Consider the following 19,150-nt stretch of genomic DNA (forward strand, 5'->3'; position numbering starts at 1 on the left):
TCAGGAAGATACCCTGGAGGAGAAGATAGCAACCCACTCCAGTATTCTTGCCTGGAAACTTCCATGGACAGAGGGGCCTGACTCTTTGTGACCCTCTATAGTTCATGGGTCACAAAGAGTCGGACACGACTTAAGCAACTGAGCATGCAGGCAAAAAAATGTTAACTTGGATTTCAAGAATAGTAAACTGTTGGTAAACTGGGAAAATAGATTAAAAGTTTGTTGATTTAGTTATTCATGTGTTTAAAAGTATTCATTGAACACCAACTATGTGTCAGGCACTGGCTCATTGGTGGGGTACACGATAAGCAAGTTAAGCCTGACCTGTGTCATCACGGAGTTTATAGCAGTTAAACAGGGACAACTGAGCAACTCATTCAGTAAGATGTGATATGTAGGTTTTATCTCCATTAAGGAAATAAGTGCAGACTAGAGTCTACTGAAATGTGAGGGAAGGACTGCTAACCTACTTTAGGGGATGGTCAAAAAGGCTTCCTGGAGAAAGAGATGTTTCAACTGAGATCTGAATGAGTAAGAATTATCTCAGAGAAGAGAAACAGTAGAGAATGTTCCAGGCGAAAGGATCAGCACATGTAAAGTTACATTTGAGACCCTGGAAGTTGTTGCATATGGCTGGTATATAACTTAAGGTGGAAAGTGGGAAAGGAAGAAAAATGCAAGTCTTTGGAGGTGTCATAAGGAATTTGGACTTCATCCTAGTGGCTCAGATGGTAAAGAATCTGCCTGCAATACGGGAGTGAGTGAGTGAGTGAAGTTGCTCAGTCGTGTCTGACTCTTTGCGACCCCATGGACTGTAGCCCACCAGGCTCTTCCATCCATGGAATTTTCTAGGCAAGAGTACTGGAGTGGGTTGCCATCAGTCCCTGGGTTGGGAAGATTCCCCTGGAGAAGGGAACTGGCTACCCACTCCAGTATTCTGGCCAGAGAATTCCATGGACTGTATAGTCCATCAGGTCACAAAGAGTTGGACACGACTGAGCCACTTTCACTTCATCGTAGCACTGGGAAACCATTCGTGAGTCTCCACTAGGGGAGGTGTGTCAGATTTGCACGTGGAGAAGATGAACAGAAGGAATGAAACTGAAAGGTTAGAAGGCTAACTCAGAGATCTATGCAAGAGATAGTGGTGTCCAGAGCAGAAGCAGTGAGAGTGAAGTATAGAGGGCAGATTCAAGAGATCCTCAAGAAACTGGCATTTTTGAAATTGGTGCATCTTGGTTCTAGCTTGGGAAACTGGGTAGTTTGTGCTGCTACTCATCAAAGTAGGGACCCCCAGAAGAGTTGTCCTCAGATACGTGTGTGCAGTGCAGGGACAATTCGGAAGTGAAAATGGAAGATAAAGAGAGGCTGAACAGAGCTTCAGGATGAACCAAGATAAGCTGAGAAGCAAGAGGCCCGTTTGGAAAGTTTATTTGGGCAGAAAATTATTAGAAGTTAATTTCTAGGTGGGAGTCTTGCCTGTCGGGTGTTGACTAAATGTTGGTTTGGTGCTGTGATCTCTGAGATGGAGGCTCATCGCCACTTGCTGCGACAAAGGTTAGAAATGATTAAACACTGGGTTTGGAGAGCCAGATACTCAGGTTGTTGTTGTCACACCTTTTATTTGGTCTAAAATACTGAATTCTGCTTGGAGAATCAATCTAAAATGTTTTTTTCCCAACTACTAAAACAGAGAGAAATAATTTTAGTTACATTGTGTATAGTTCTTCTGGTTTGTAGATAGAAGCAACATTAGATGAAAGATAACCTGTTCAGAAAAGGGATTGAACTCAGATTTTTGTTCTCATGTTTTGTATAAAACTTACAGTTTTCAAAGTCCTTGCACATGCACACACTAATGTGATCTTCAAAAGAACTTTGTGGCTTTGTGGGTTGGCAGAATATTTTATAGCTGAGGCTCAGAAAGGCTATGATTTGCATGAAAACCCAGATAAGCCTGGGAATTGACCACAGTGCTTCTGGTTTCTGGTCTGCCATGACTGATGACACTGCTGGCTCAGAAAAAATACCTTTCGTCTCCTCTCTCTGCGATAAATTAGTTTCTCTGCGTGTTGTGCTGGGGATGCTCCTGTGCTGAGAAAGAGGATGGTCAGGGCCTTCTCTGGCTTCTCAAAACCTTCCAGAGACCATCCTACTATGTTAGCCTTTACATAGCCATGTGGTCAAGGCTCAGGCAATTAACAGACTCTCCTTTGGAAGCACAGCTATTTGTTAGGTGACTCAGGTCATGTTATTTGAAGCAGTGGGGTCCTTGAGATCTAGGAGACTGGGCTGAAAGTTTTCTCCATATCTCAAGAAGATACTTTCTTTTGTTCTCCCTACCTCTCTCTGTTTTTCTCTCTCTCTCTCTTCCATTTCCTCCTTCGCTCCCTCCCATTTCCTCCCTCGCTCCCTCCTGCCTCTTTCTTTCTTTCTTCCTCAGGGGACTGTGTCTTCGAACATTTTTTTCTCACCTTTCAGATCTTATTTATCTAGAAGACTTCATGAAATATTGCTGCCTGAGCACTATTTACAATAGCCAAGATATGGATGCAACCTAGCTGTCCATGGACAAATGAATGAATAAAGAAGTTGTGGTACATATACATAACAGAATGTTACTCAGTCATAAAAAGGAATGAATTTGAGTCAGTTCTGGTGAGGTGGATGAACCTAGAGCCTGTTACACAGAGTGAAGTAAGAAAGAGAAAAACAAATATTGTATATTAATGCGTATATATGGAATCTAGACAAACAGTACTGACGAATCTATTTTCAGGGCAGCAGTGGAGATGCAGACAGAGAGCAGACTTATGGACACAGTGGGGGAAGGAGAGGGGGGCATGAATTGAGAGAGGAGCGCTGAAATATACACATTCAGTTCAGTTCAGTCCAGTCGCTCAGTCGTGTCCGACTCTTTGCGACTACATCACCATATGTGAAATAGATAGCCAGTGGGGGTTTGCTGTACGACACAGGGAGGTCAACCTGGTATTCTGTAACAACTTAGCTGCATGGAGGGTGGGATGGGGTGGGAGGTGTGAGAGAGGTTCAAGAGGGAGGGGACATATGTATGCCTATGACTGGTTCAAGTTGGCAGAGACCAACACAATATTGTAAAACAAGGATCCTCCAGTTAAAAACAAGTAAAATTTTGCTGCATGGTAGTGGTGCTTCTGGTTCCAGAGTTTAGGTTTTAAATGTTGAAAAAGCACAGAGCATAGAAGTTAAATATTTTGTAGCTTTTTAAAAATCAGAAGGCCATTGGCTCTTGTGCCTTGAATTCTGAGTTTATCTAATGACCAAAACTTCAGATGCTAATTTACTGAATCAGAGTCTCCAGGATAAGAATATCTGAATTTTCCCTTTTGGCAGTCATGGGCTCCTCTATATTGAGACCTCTCTCGCATTTCATGATTGCAAGTTGACTTTCACTAAAGGATTGTTTTAGACATGAGATAAGAGTTAGAGTGGGATATTTAATAATGTTTCCAAAGATTCTACTGCAGTGCACTGATTGCTCAGAAAATTCTTTCACGTAAGATACAAAGATACAATGAAAATAGTTGTGTTGGGGGATTAGGAGGGCCCCATTTATAACAGGGTGTCTCCCTCATGCCATATAATGAAGACTTGAAATTCTTTAGTTTAGTTTAATTCAGTTTATGAGCTAGCTTCTAAAATATCAATTGCAGATGGGTGCTTAGTAAATATTCCAGCTTGGCTTTTTCATTATCTTTACCAACAAATATTTTCAAAATGAGACATGTATACTCATTTTGATGGCATTTAGTTGTGCTAAAAATCACACTTTTGTTTCAGGTTGGTTTTTCACTCTAGATGTTTTTTTGTGTGTAGTATTATGTTTTATAAAATGTGGAGTTTTAAAAATTATTTTCATTTTTGCAAGTAAATACAGTGAACCAGTAACAGTTGCCTACAACAAAATATCTACCTGATAGCATAATATCAGCATTTTTTGGTTAACCAAATGGCATAAAGCATTGTTACAAGGATCTTTCCTTCCCAAGAACATATTTTAACTAATGGCACAACAACACTCTTTCTAGATCCTACAACACATCAAATCTGATGGAAGACCTGAAGACATTGTATAGAACAGCTGGTCAGCAAGGCAAAGGCATCACTTTTATTTTCACAGACAATGAAATTAAAGATGAGTCATTTTTGGAATATATGAATAATGTTTTATCATCGGGTGAGGTAGGAGCTTATTCTTTTCTTAAATTGGGGTATAATTGCTTTGCAGTGTTGCATTGGTTTCTCTCGTACAGTGAAGTGAATTAACTGTATGTATGTGCCCTCCCCCTTGGACCTCCCTCCCACAGTACCCCGATCTCACCTCTCTAGGTCATCACAGAACACTGAGCTGAGCTCCCTGGGCTCTACGGCAGGTTCCCACTAGCTCGCTATTGTATACAAAGTAGTGTATATATGTCAGTCCCGATCTCCCAGTGCATTCCACCCCGCCTTGCATCCCTGTATCAGCAAGCCCATTCTTTTCATGTCTGGTCTCTATTCCTGTCCTGCGAATAGGTTCATCTGTACCATTTTTCTAGATTCCACATATTTGTCTTAAGATACGATATTTGTTTTTCTCTTTCTGACTTCACTCTGTATGACAGACTCGAGGTCCATCCACATCTTTGCAGATGACTCAGTTTCGTTCCTTTTATGGTTGAGTAACATTCCATTGTGGATATGTACCACATACGTGTTTCACCTCTTCAGAATCCCTCCAGAGTTAGGAGGATTTCCTTCTGTATTTCTCTCTGTTAAAGTACTGAATCAGTACTATTTTTGGTATTAGGTGATTGGTTTGAAGAATGGCTTTTTCTGTTGGGTTTCTGAGGAATAAAACTCCCAATCAAAATGTTGAAGATGTTAATGGAAGCTCCGAGAGAGATGGAAAAACAGAAGGTTGCAAGGAAAGCTGGTTGGATTTTTGATATGTCCATTCACTCCCTTGAACCAATACAATATTGTAAAGTAATTAGCCTCCAATTAAAATAAATAAATTTAAATTAAAAAAAAGGCCTGTGACTTTAAAACAGAACAATTTATGTGTATTAAAATGTGGTCTATCTTATTGTGAGGACTTGGGTTGATTTTCTAAGCATGAGTTTAAGGACACAAATGAAGAAAATACATTGTACATATCAGGCTATAAATTCTGATTTGTTTTTATATGGCTGTATTGAATTTGACGTCTGAACTTTTCTTGAAGGTCTCCAACCTCTTTGCTCGTGATGAAATTGATGAAATTAATAGTGATCTCATATCAGTCATGAGAAAAGAGTATCCTAGGCGCCCTCCTACGAATGAAAACCTGTATGACTACTTCATGAGCCGGGTCCGACAGAACCTTCACGTTGTTCTCTGCTTTTCGCCGGTGGGGGAGAAATTTCGAAATCGAGCTCTGAAGTTTCCTGCCCTTATTTCAGGATGCACTATTGACTGGTTCAGCCGATGGCCCAAGGATGCCTTAGTTGCTGGTTAGTATGGGGGAGATTTTTTATATCAGAATTTCTGGTTTATTGTGTGTGTGTGTGTGTGTGTGTGTGTGTGTGTGTGTGTGTATGTATTTATATTCTGTGCCATCCACTGGATTGAGCCAAAAGTTTTGTCCAGGGTTTGAGGATTTTTGCAAGACTTTACTCTTTCTCATTTGGCAGCTAATTTTTTTTTCCCAGAGTATGGTTATCAGCAAATGACATCTTCAGTCTGAAACCCCTTGGGTTAATTTACAGTGATTCTAGTGTTTTCAGCGTGTTTTAAAGCTTTGTCTCAGTTGGTCCCCAGGCAGGTCCTGGGACATCACAGGAGGACACTGAGGTTTTAATCTCTCTAATAGCATTTGTGTTCTTTTTTAAGTGGGTTGGTCAACCTCAGAGTAGTTTAAGCCAAGTAATTCCTTCTTGTGGCTGCAGGGCTGGAAATCAAAGAGGAAAACGTTATCATCCATCCTCTGATGGTTTCTGGGCCTGAAAAAGGATTGTTCAACAGAGACTTTCATGATTGGAGCCCTTGCTGCTTCTGCTTCTGTTTAATCCTCCATCCTGTGGAACATGAATGCTTCTCTTATTCTGTAAATGCAATTGAACGTGAAAGTTGTATAGGAGATGTTAGAGAGCATTTCTTCAGTTTATGGTTTTTTCAGCTTTTGGTGAGAAAGTGTCTGTAGCTATTTTAAAAGATGGAGATAGTTAAGCCTCACCTCTGACCTATTGTATCAAGACTTCAGGGGAACCCTGATTCAGGGCAGTCGTTTTCAGAGTTTTTGCCTGATTGTTATGCTTTCATAATAATTAAGAAGAGGCTTATTTTCCAGTAAAACATGGCAGGTAGTCCTAACAGATAAAACAATGAGAAGCAGGGGGAGGAAGGATTCTGAAGCCTCATCCTTTCATGGCCCTGTCACCTGCTTCGAGCATACCTCCCTCCCTAGCTCTGCGGTTCCCAGTGGGAGAATGACTGATTCACTGTCTCCCACTCATTATGCATGGAAAACTGGGGACAGTGGGGCTGAAGGAATTATCAGAGGTGCAAGAAGCCAATAGCTATAGCCAATATATATGTATAGTATATATACAGCAGTGTTGATGGTTTAGTAGCTAAGTCATATCCAACTGTTTTGTGACCCCCTGGACTGTAGCCCACCAGGCTCCTCTGTCCATGGATTTCCCAGGCAAGAATACTGGAGAGGGTGCCATTTTCTTCTCCAGGGGAGCTTCCCAACCCAGAGATCGAACCCGAGTCTGCTGCATTGCGGGTGGATTCTTTTACTACTGACATTTTATTCTTAGCACTCCACTCTCGATAGTAACGTTTTTCTGATCTGTGTCTTTTAAACATAGACTATTTTAATATGTTTGAAATACTGATGTACAGTGTTCCCTCTTATAAGATTTGAGACAGTGTCCATGATTAAAAAATTTAAAATCCTATTTAAATATCAATACAACTAAGGATAAAACTTTAAAATTCTTTGAGGTAAGATATCAATGCAGAGCACAAAACCTCAGTATTTAAGAGCTACATTCAAGTATACTGTGAAATATGATAATTGGTATGCAAGTGCTTTGTAGACTATCATGTAAGGTATTGTTACTAATGATAAAAATAACAATTTCAGGTGACAGACACCATAATGTACTATAATTAGGATGATGTCATTTAAATTATGAGCCCTTCCTAGCAAGTCTTTATTTTCAGTTATCCCTTCTATTGCAAGACATAGGTGCTTCCTTTGTTGATTTCTCACAATCTGCCCCATTCTTTTAAATCTCTTTGCATCAACCTAAGCCAAGATTCCATGGAGGGCAGGGAAACTTTTTGTTTCTATGTCCTCAGCTCCTAGCAAGTATCCTGACTTTCAGGCATTACCTATTTGTTCATTTATTCAGAACATGTTTATTGAGCTTCACAAGCCATTTATGGAGCCAGGCATATTGGAGGGCAAGGCAGACTCATTTCTTCCCTCCAGCTCTCTTTCCTGGCAAGCTCATCCACAGTCTCCCGTGTAATAGGCCCCATCAATTTTTTTTTTTTTTATCTCTGGTATCCTATGTCCTCTGGCTTGAAATCTGTGCACTCAACTGCCTGCTTGACACAGTCTTGTCGATGTTTCCCAGGCTGCTTAAACCCAAAATGTCCAAAACTGAACTGAGCCTCTTCAGGTCAGTCTCTCTCAGGGAGTGGCACAGTTGTCCATGAAACTCGACAATCTGAGAGCTCTTTGTCTTTAACACCTTTCTTTAACTCTGAAGTCTTCTCCATCACTAAGTTATGCCAACTTTATCTGCTAAATACGGTGGAATCTATCCAACTCTCCCTTTCAGTGGCACCCTGGGCCAAGCTATCGTTGTAACTCACCTGGAAAACTCGAAGAGCTTTCTAACCATCTCTCCTCCTCTCTCACCTGTCTTTCATCCATCTCACATTGCAGAACAGTGACGAAAACATAAACCTGATCACATTGCTTTCTAATTAAAACCTTCCACTGCCCTCAGGAAAAAAGCACAGTCTCTAGTGTGGCCTTTGAGACTGGGAAGCACTGGTTCTGTCTGCCTTCCCATCCTTAACTGAGGTCACTCTTTCCTGCTGCTCTGTTCTTCTTTTTTAAAAAAAATTTTTTTTATTTGTTTATTTATTTATTACTTTACAATATTGTATTGGTTTTGCCTTCTTGATTCTCAAAAGTGGCCTTTTTCTTCCCACCCAACACCCTGTTTCTCCCATTCTCCCTGAGTGCTTCTCCCTTAAATGATGAAGATGATAATGATTATTTTGGGATAAGAACACTTAACGTAAGATCTGTCCTCTTAGCAAGACCCTAACTGTATACAGTACAATATGGTTAACTCTACGCACAGTGGCACACAGGGGATCTGTAGGACTCAGTCATTTTGTATAGTGAAACTTCGTGCCTTTTGTCTAACACGTCCCCACTTCCCTCCCCTGGCCCCTGGCAGCCCCCAGTCTACTCTCTGCCTCAATGATTTGACTCTCTTAGATTCCTTATGTGAGTGACATCATGTAGTTTTTGTTCTTGTGGTCTGGCTTATGCATCACTCAGCATAATGCCTTCCAGGTTCATCCATGTTGTTGCACATGGCAGAATTTCCTTCTCTTTTTTTTAAGAAAGGCTGAATAACATTCCATTGTATGTAAGTGTCACATTTTCTTTATCCATTCAACCATGGATGGCACTTGAGCTGTTTCCATGTCTTGGCTATTGTGAATAAGGCTACAGTGAATATGGAAGGACAGATGTCTGTTCAGGATCTTGATTTTCACTTCTTTGGATATATAACCAGAAGTGGGATTGTTGGATCACATGGTAGTTTTATTTTTAATTTTTTTGAGAAATGTCCTGTTTTGCATAGTGGTTGTATCAATTTACATTCCCACCAATAGTGTACAAGGGTTCTCATTTCTCTACATCCTGGCAAATGCTTATATATATATATTTTTTCCTGATCATAGATACCTTAACAAGTGTGAGGTTATATCTTATTGTGGTTTACTTCTAATTTTTATTTTTTATTGACATATAATTGATTTACAATGTTGTGTTAGTTTCAGGTGTACGACAAAATGATTCAGTTGTATATAAATGTATATATTGTTTTTTAGATTCTTTTCACATGTGAGTTATTACAAAATATTGATTGTAATTCCCTGTGTCATACAGTAGGCCCTTGTTTATCTATGTTATATGTAGTAGTGTGTTTAATGAGTGAGTGAACGATAGTCACTCAGTCATGTCAAACTCTCTGCGACCCCATGGACTGTAGACTGCCAGGCTCCTCTGTCCATGGAATTCTCCAGGCAAGAATACTGGAGTGGGTTGCCATTTTCTTCTTCAGGTGTATGTGTTATTGCCAAATTCCTAATTTTTCTTTCCCTACCACCTTTCCCCTTTGGTAACTATAAGTTTGTTTTTCTATGTGTTTGAGTCTATTTCTGCTTTGTAAATAAGTTCATTTGTATAATTTTTTTTTTTTTTAGATTCCACGTATAAGTGATAACATAGGATATTTGTCTTTGTCTGACTTACTGCACTATTGTATTAATATTCTTGGCACCCTTGTTGAAAATCCCATGACTGTATATGTGTGGGTTTATTTCCGGGCTCTCTCTTCTGTCCCATTGATCTACATGCCTGTATTTATCATGCTGTTTTAATTTTTGTAGGTTGGTTATACATTTTGAAACAGGAAGTGATTCTGATTTGTTCTTGCTCAAAGTTGCTTTGGCTATTGGGAGTCTTCTGTGGTTCCATAAGAATTTTAGCATTAATCTTTCTATTTCTTTATAAAATGTAATTGGAATTTTGATAGTGGTTTCATAAAATCTGTAAATTACTTTGGGTACTATAGACATTTTAACAATATTAATCCTTCCAAGTTGTGAACATATAATGTGTTTCTATATATTTATATGTACTGTAATTTTTTCATTAGTGTTTTAGAGTTCTCAATACAAGTCTTTCACACTATTGGTGAAGTTTATTTTTAAGTATTTTATTTTCTGGTGCTATTATGAATGGTATTATTTTCTTATTTTTTTGGATAGTTTATTCTTATTGTTTAGAGTATTTTTTTAATTTAAAGATACTCAGAATAAGCCAAGTGTCTTCCTCTTTATCTCACACATTCCATAAATACAAGATTTTATAGTAATTATATTGCTTTTGAAAAAATGAAATTCTTTATATGCATGAATTTAAATGGACTGAATCTTTAGATGAAACATTTAAAGAAAAATATGCTTTATCTTACACCATAAAATCCTTGGCCTTCCCACCATTTAGGATTCTCCATTTTGGCAAATCTTTGTTTTTAGCTTAATATGGAGTTGATTTGAATTGTTTCTAAGTATTATCTTTATTCTGGTGATATTGTGTTTTTTAATGAAAGTCAGTGATTCCAAAGTCACTATTAAATTCAGTTCATTCAGATTTCTCCAAGGTGAAGATAATTATTAATGTCCTCCTGGACTCCATTTTAAGTAAGCACATCGTTATTAAAATAGGCCATCCTTATTTGTAAATAACATCTCAATAAAATCAATATGCTTATAAAATCATATAAGCATATCTATGGCATATGTTTCTTTTCAAAGAAGGCCATTTTAATTATGTATATAAACTGGCCCTTTTTCAAAAACATTACTTGATTTATTAATATAGGATACAGGATTTCCGCCTTCTGAGTCAGACACCACTGCTTCTGCAACTGCTTGCAACTAACAACGGAGCATAAGCAGAAATGAGGCAACTGCACTCAGAACCACTCAGAAAGGAATGCCAACTGCAGTAGTCCCCGCTGTTTCCCAGAACAATTAGCATATTTTGTTTATGAAGCACGTTAGTCAGAAGATACTTTTGAACTTTGAGCTCCAATAAAAAATGTTGTTTAACACTCTAAAGACTCTATATTTTGTTGTATTTGAATTTCTAAATCAAGGGGCTTTAGGCATTGGAATTCATCATCTTTGGCTTTGAATTCTGATGCTCCTGCCTGCAAGCAAACTTCTGTAAGCCCCATTTTCCTTATCTGTAAAATATACATAGTGATATCCATCACTTAGGGATATTCTAAGGATTAATTGATAAAGTTTTATGATTTAGGATCTGCCAGGATTAGGTATCTTTCCCCTCTGAACATAGCATTAATTATGTGTTTGGCTGTAAGAGAAAACCAGAGCAGTAGTGGCTTAACGCAAATTTTTTGTTTTATTTTTGGCATAAACAAGGTTTTTATTTTATTTTTTTCTTTTTCCTGCTAACGAGGAAGTACAGAGATGTGCAGCCTAGAATACAACTGGGGACCTGTGCCTAGCTTGCTGTCATCCTAGGGTGAGGCTCCTGTTCTTGTAGGGGTGCTGTGTCTCAGGGCTTTGTGTCTGTTGGTGCCACATGAAGCTTTGTCTCTTAGTCGGGACAGGGTTCTTCCCCAGGGACTTTTGTCTGCATGTTTTTGGCCAGAACTGGGTCACCTCCAGCTACAAGAGAGTTTGGGAAATCAAAGACTTTTAGTTGGGCAGATTGCTACTCGGAGCAAATTTAGGATTCTTTTGTTACTAAAAGAGAGGGGATGGCTACTGGATATGCAACTCATGTGCCCTCCTCACTTTATTACTTCAGTTCTTTGAATCCAAATGAATTGGAAATTTGAAAATTTCCAGTTCAGGAAAATTCAGGGACTGAGGCCAGTGTCCTCCTTTCTGTCCCACATACTCATCACCTTGTTCTACACCAAGTGACGTGAACAAACAATACCGGGATATAACCTCCAACAACCTCAGACATCAGCCTAAAGACGGGTCTCCAAACTGGCATTGGTACCTTGGTAATTGGACATTGAAGACAACAGCAGGATTTTTCCATGCCCTTTTCTCTGAGTCTTAGCAGGCTTGGGTCACTCTAAGAGGAAGTGGTCCTTTTTAACCTTTCCTGCATCAGAGATTGTGGGTCTATGGAAAAATGTACTTAAATTCCATTCCAATTTTTTCTTTGGCTTTTTGAATACACGCAAAGAAAACTTGCTAAATAATGAAAAAAGTCACCATTATTGATATTATGGGGATTCCCTGGTGGCTCAGTAGTAAGGAATCTGCCTGCCAATGCAGGAGATGTGAGTTTGATCCCTAGGTTGGGAAAATCCCCTAGAGTAGGAAATGGCAACCCACTCCAGTATTCTTGCCTGGGAAATCCATGGACAGAGGAACCTGGTGGGTTACAGTCCATGGGGTTGCAAAAGAGTTGGACCTGACTTAGTGATTAAACAATAACAACAGTTCATACTATCAGTTTACATAAGAAGGATAAAAATTATTACATGGTAAATATTGGGTTGGCCAAAAAGTTCACTTGAATTTTTCCACAACATCTTACAGAAGAGCTTTAATGAACTTTTCAGCCAAACCAATACAAGAAAGTTTTCAGAAAGTGGGGACATTCTTGAGAATATCCCATAATGCCAGATAAAAGACTTGGTATCATGCCTGGCACATAGTGAATAATGTTGCCATTGGGGTTAAAACCTACAGTTTAACCAACCAACAGTTAAGAAACCAACACTTTCTTGCCCCCACAGGCAAGAATTGTTCATATGTTTTCAATGACTAGACTTAAACTTCCTAGAGTTTAAGTTGTTCTTTATAGTGTTTCCTTAAATTATATGAAAAAATATAGCTTCCAAGTGTCTTAATATATTACCTTTCAGTGTATATGTTAAACTATTTATAACCCAATGGATAAACTGTTTCTATTATTTACATAGATGTAAATGGTCTCACAGTTATGGCATTAAGAACTTAATTTAGTGATCAGTTACTCTCTGGTAGCTCAGTTGGTAAAGAATCCACCTGCAATGCAGGAAACCTTGATTCTATTCCAGGGTCAGGAAGATCCTCTGGAGACGGGATAGGCTACCCACTCCAGTATTCTTGGGCTTCCCTTGTGGCTCAGCTGGTAAAGAATCCACCTGCAATGTGGGAGACCTGGCTTCAATCCCTGGGTTGGGAAGATCCCTTGGAGAAAGGAAAGGCTACCCATTCCAGTGTTCTGGCCTGGAGAATTCCATAGACTGTATAGTCCATGGGGCCGCAAAGAGTTGGACACGACTGAGCAACTTTCACTAATATTGAGAGGATACCATTGTTCATTTCTCTGCTAACCATCACCTGATAGGTTTGTTCACTTGATTCCTTCTCTTTTCCTCCCTCCTTACTGGCTGTATTTCTATTTGTAATTCTTATGTACATCATTCAATACTATTAGCACTTTTAAAGGAAATCCATAGACCAGTTTTTCCTAAGATGAATAAAGATGTTTATGATAAACTTTAACTGTGTTATGTATAAGCCTTGTAAATTCCTTGGGATTGAGACCAAGTTTCATAGTGGTAGGTGTTCAGCACACATGCTGTGTCTTTGTGATGATGGATTCACTCTGACTTGACGGCCAGGTCGTATAATAAGAAATGCTGTTTTAGAATTGGTCCCATGTTTGGCACTGTTGGGAGGATAAAGGTCTACAACAGAAGATTTTTACTCATACATTTTTAAAGGATACCATAAATTAGAATTGACTACAGATGGCCAGGTGCCACATTTAAGAATAAGATCACCAGGGCATAAAAAAAATTTAGTGCCGAACATTCTATATTACAAATGCAGTCACAGCCTGGCGGAATTAAGGTTATGGCAGTTTCTGAGCAATAAATAAATAAATAAATATATAAATGGGGTTGTTAAATATGAGTACCAGGTGGCACTGATTTCTGAGTTATTTGTACCACTTTCATCCTTATGTAAACCATAAAATAGGCTGGCTGCTGACCAGAACCTGCAGCTGTGTAGAGGAGATGTCTTTGTACACGTACCAGAAAACAAAGACTTATGATAGGCTCTGTTACAGTTTTGTATGTGAAAGAAAAAATAAAATTGTTGATGTCATAGGCCTGGAGCCAAAAATGTTGACATATATCTACCTAGCTAGGGCTATAAACATAGTTCCTAAGAACTGTATTAAGTTTTTTAAAATAGCCAGTTAACTAACAATTTTTTTTTTTGGAATATGGTTGATTTACAATGCTGTGTTTGTTTCTGTTGTACAGCAAGGTGAATCAGTTATATGTAAGCATATATCCACCTTTTTTAAGATTCTCATCCCATATAAGTCATTATAGAATATTGAATAGAGTTCTCTGTGCTATTTAGTAGGTTCTTATAAATTGTCTATTCAGAAATGTTAGGGACCTAACAGAAGCAGAAGATATTAAGAAGAGATGGCAAGAATACACAGAAGAACTACACAAAAAAGATCTTCATGACCCAGATCATCACGATGGTGTGATCACTCACCTAGAGCCAGACACCCTGGAATGGGAAGTCAAGTGGGCCTTAGGGAGCATCACTACAAACAAAGCTAGCAGAGGTGATGGAATTCCAGTTGAGCTATTTCAAATCCCAAAAGATGATTCTGTGAAAGTGCTGCATTGAATATGCCAGCAAATTTGGAAAACTCAGCAGTGGCCACAGGATTGGACTAGGTCAGTTTTCATTCCAATCCCAAAGAAAGGCAATGCCAAAGAATGCTCAAACTACTGCGCAATTGCACTCATCTCACACGCTAGTAAAGTAATGCTCAAAATTCTCCAAGCCAGGCTTCAGCAATATGTGAACTGCGAACTTCCAGATGTTCAAACTGGTTTTAGAAAAGGCAGAGGAACCAGAGATCAAATTGCCAACATCTGCTGGATCATTGAAAAAGCAAGAGAGTTCCAGAAAAACATCTATTTCTGCTTTATTGACTATGCCAAAGCCTTTGGTTGTGTGGATCACAATAAACTGTGGAAAATTCTGAAAGAGATGGGAATACCAGACCACCTGACCTGCCTCTTGAGAAACCTGTATGCAGGTCAGGAAGCAACAGTTAGAACGGGACATGGAACAACAGACTGGTTCCAAATAGGAAAAGGAGTATGTCAAGGCTGTATATTGTCACCCTGCTTATTTAACTTCTATGCAGAGTACATCATGAGAAACGCTGGGCTGGAAGAAGCACAAGCTAGAATCAAGATTGCCAGGAGAAATATCAATAACCTCAGATATGCAGATGATACCACTATTATGGTAGGAAGTGAAGAACTAAAGAGCCTCTTGATGAAAGCGAAAGAGGAGAGTGAAAAAGTTGGCTTAAAGCTCAACATTCAGAAAACAAAGATCATGGCATCCAGCCCCATCACTTCATGGCAAATAGATGGAGAAACAGTGGAAACAGTGGCTGGCTTTATTTTTCTGGGCTTCAAAATCACTGCAGATGGTGACTGCAGCCATGAAATTAAAAGAGGCTTACTCATTGGAAGGAAAGTTATGACCAACCTAGAAAGCAAATTAAAGAGCAGAGACATTACTTTGTCAACAAAGGTCTGTCTAGTCAAGGCTATGGTTTTCCCAGTGGTCATGTATGGATGTGAGAGTTGGATTATAAAGAAAGCTGAGCACAGAAGAACTGATGCTTTTGAACTGTGGTGTTGGAGAAGACTCTTGAGAGTCCCTCAGACTGCAAAGAGAGCCAACTAGCCCATCCTAAAGGAGATCAGTCCTGGATGTTCATTTGAAGGACTGATGTTGAAGCTGAAACTCCAATATTTTTGCAACCTGATATGAAGAACTCATTCTTTTGAAAAGACCCTGGGAAAGATTGAGGGCAGGAGGAGAAGGGAATGACAGATGGTGAGATGGTTGGATGGCATCACCAACTCAATGGACCTGGGTTTTGGGTGGACTTTTGCCTGGGTCCAGCCCCGGTGGATCCAGAGTAATTCGAAGGGGAGACGGCGTGGCGAGGAAAAACTTATTTATTTAGAAATATAAAGAGAGATTAGGAAGAAATAGTATAGTAGGAAAATTTAGTGGAGAAAAGAGGCTGAATAACTTGGTTTATGTGGAGAACTAATAAAACCTCAGGACAAGAGGTTTGCGTCATCTACGTTAGGCCACCGGCACCCGTTTGAATAGCAGAGGGTGCCCCACCTTGGGCTCCCTCTCTCGTGGGTCTTAGAAGCCAGGACAAGTAAGTACACATGGTGAGCCTCCACGCCCCAGATGGGAATTAAGCCTGAAAATAGAATAAGAAAAGACATGGGGGAACCAGTCTTTCCAGTGACTGGCCCATCCTCTATTGTCTGGAAAGGCCTTTTATACTTTTGATTGTACATAGAGATCAATGGATAATACAAAATTATGCAGCGTCAGCAGCCCTGACTCTTTTCGAGACTAGGCTTTCTCTCTGCATACCTAGTTGTATACACAAGTCTTAGGTGAGTTACATCATCTTCTGGCCAGAGGGCCAGTTAACATTTTATGGCCCTTTTCTGATAAGGGTCTGTCAACCAGAGAACTTATTTGCGTTGTTCTTCCCAAAGTCTGGTGCCACTCTCAGAAAGCACTAAATAAAGTTACATTCTTACATAGCAAGGACAGGACAATTTATAACAATGAAAGAAGTGCAGTAATTTATAACAAAGAGAAAAGTAATTAACTCAAAAGTCTAGTGTTGCTAACATCAAAACTACTATATTCCTTTTTCTATATCCCAATTACATTGATTAATATCCTTCAGGTGTCTAAAAGATAAAGAATATGGAGGCCTGGCAGCAGTCATTGACTCAACAGTGAAAACCCTCTACCAATAAAATTCTTAGCTCTTTAAAAAAGGCTCTGTATCTTTAAGATGCTTTAAGCTTCATGCCTTTCACAGTTGGGGGGCTGTAAACAATCACAAGTTGTAAAAGTCCGGGCAGACTGGTCAGGTAAATTAGAAAGCTATCAGAGGGGTTTAAGCTGAGACATTCTTTTTATTTGCAGGAAACTGTTAACTGGAGCCCTAAGTTAATTCCTTTTAGAGGCAGAAGAGTGGAAAGTACAGTGCAATAAGGCAGGCAGACCCCTGAAGCCAGATCACGCCTTTGCGTATGTCTGGCTTCCTTCCTCATGACCTTTGCCACAGGCGGAATTCCTCACGCTGGCTCCCGGCAGACTTTGGGAGCTGGTGATGGAAAGGAAGGCCTGGCGTGCTGCGGTTCATGGGGTTGCAAAGAGTCGGACACCACTGAGCGACTGAACTGAACTGAACTGAACTACATAGTAATATGTATATGTCAATCCCAGTCTCCCAATTCCCTCTTCCCTCTTTCCTCCCCGGTAACTGTAAACTTATTTTTTACATCTGTGACTCAAGGCACTTAACTTTTAAAATGATCATTCGCTTTCATATTTCACATACAGCTGTCTTTATTCTTCTAGTGTCTGAACACTTCCTCTCTGCCTATGATATTGACTGCAGTTTGGAAACCAAGAAGGAAGTCACTCAGTGCATGGGCTCCTTCCAGGATGGAGTAGCTGAGAAGTGTGTTGATTATTTCCAGAGATTCCGACGTTCTACCCATGTGACACCCAAATCGTACCTCTCCTTTATTCAGGGCTATAAGTTCATATATGGAGAGAAGCATGCGGAGGTGCAAACTCTGGCCAACAGGTAAGTGTGAGGGTCGAATATGAAGTTATTGTAAAGCAGTGGCTCTCAACTAGGGGCAAGTTTGCTCCAAGGAGACATTTTGCAATGACTGGAGACATTTTTGTTTGTTAGAACTAGGGCGGGGGTATGAGGGGTGGTCGAGAGGTATTGCTGGGATCAAGAGTCAGAGGTCAGGGATGTGCTAAATATCCTCACAGTGCACAGGACAATCCTCATCACATACAATTTTGCTGTTGCAACTCCCTGGACTGTAGACTGCCAGGTTCCTCTGTCCATGGGATTTCCCAGGCAAGAAGACTGGAATGGGTTGCCATTTCTTCCTCCAGGAGATCTTCCTGACTGAGGAACTAAACTTGCATCTCCTGCATTGGCAGGCAGATTCTTTACCACTGAGCCACCTGGGAAGTCCTTGTGAGATTTATCCAGCCTCAGAAACCAATAGTGCTGAGATTGAGAAACCTTCCTTTCAAGTTTGTTCGAAGGATCATTCCATGGTTGCCAGTGGCTTTATTCTTGCCCAATAAGATTAAATATTGCCAAGTTTTCTTGTGGCCTACCACGTTCTACAGTATTGGATGATAATAATAGAAACCTTGAGCTTGGAAAAATGCTGAGAATACAGACATCCCCTCACACCTCCTCTCATCCCTTTCTTCTCACATGTTCTGAGTGTCTGGGGTAGGAGAGTCTGCTTGATACATGTGTTCTCTGCACAGCAAATACCTTACTTCACTGAAATTTGTTCCCAACTTCCCAGCTCTACTTTGCTCTTTTATGAACACTTATCTCTTCTGCCCGAATACAACCAAGAAGCAGCCAAGGTTGCTACCTAAGGGACCTCTGGGAGAGTGATTGGACTAAATGACTCTAAGAACTCCTGTCTAAGATCACATTATTTTAGAGTCAAACAGGCAGCTGGTCCCTTCACGAGGCAGTTTGATAGCTTTAAATTTGTTTCTTTTCTTGATCCCAAATCTTCCTTCTTTTAATGTCATTGGTCTCCTTAGAAAAAAGGAAGTTATTTATTTCCTTTCCTCCATGATAGGGTTTCAAGAAATTGAAGTCTGTTGTCATTTAGCTAAAGTTCATTAAGCATGTTTCTTGCATGAGACAGATTCTTGACACTGTTATTCCTCATGGCATACAGTGTTCTAAGCAGACTCACTCTTTCCACACTTAATCTATGAAGGACCAATATGTGACTTTAGTCTGGAATCAAGGCTAGACATTTACTCTTTTTGTCAAGCCCTCTTGGATTTGCTATTGTATATACAGTATTCTTCAAATATGACCATTACTATCTATATCAGTAGACCAGTCCTTAGAAAATGTGGCCAAGAACCACACATGTTAACACTTCCCTCACCTTGGATTTTTAATCTCAGAATGAATACTGGATTGGAAAAGCTAAAAGAAGCTTCAGAGTCTGTTGCAGCTCTGAGCAGAGAACTGGAAGTGAAAGAAAAGGAGCTCCAAGTGGCCAATGATAAAGCCGACATGGTGGGTAGACATTGACACATGAGTCGTATTCATTTTGAATTCCCAATTCATAAATGTTAATACTGTATGCTTCTT

General features: G+C 39.7%; 1 protein-coding gene across 1 annotated transcript in view; it reads left to right on the forward strand.

Moving 5' to 3' along the window:
- Nucleotides 1-19,150, forward strand: part of DNAH5 (dynein axonemal heavy chain 5) — a 250,716-nt gene that overhangs the window by 144,020 nt on the left and 87,546 nt on the right. Inside the window, exons 54-57 of the mRNA XM_068990531.1 lie at nucleotides 4,071-4,224; nucleotides 5,249-5,516; nucleotides 17,344-17,575; nucleotides 18,961-19,075. Of these exons, the coding sequence (XP_068846632.1) occupies nucleotides 4,071-4,224; nucleotides 5,249-5,516; nucleotides 17,344-17,575; nucleotides 18,961-19,075 (769 nt within the window). The remainder of the gene's footprint in view (nucleotides 1-4,070; nucleotides 4,225-5,248; nucleotides 5,517-17,343; nucleotides 17,576-18,960; nucleotides 19,076-19,150) is intronic.

The sequence above is a fragment of the Capricornis sumatraensis genome, chromosome 18, assembly GCF_032405125.1.
Source record: "Capricornis sumatraensis isolate serow.1 chromosome 18, serow.2, whole genome shotgun sequence".
NCBI lineage: Eukaryota > Metazoa > Chordata > Mammalia > Artiodactyla > Bovidae > Capricornis > Capricornis sumatraensis.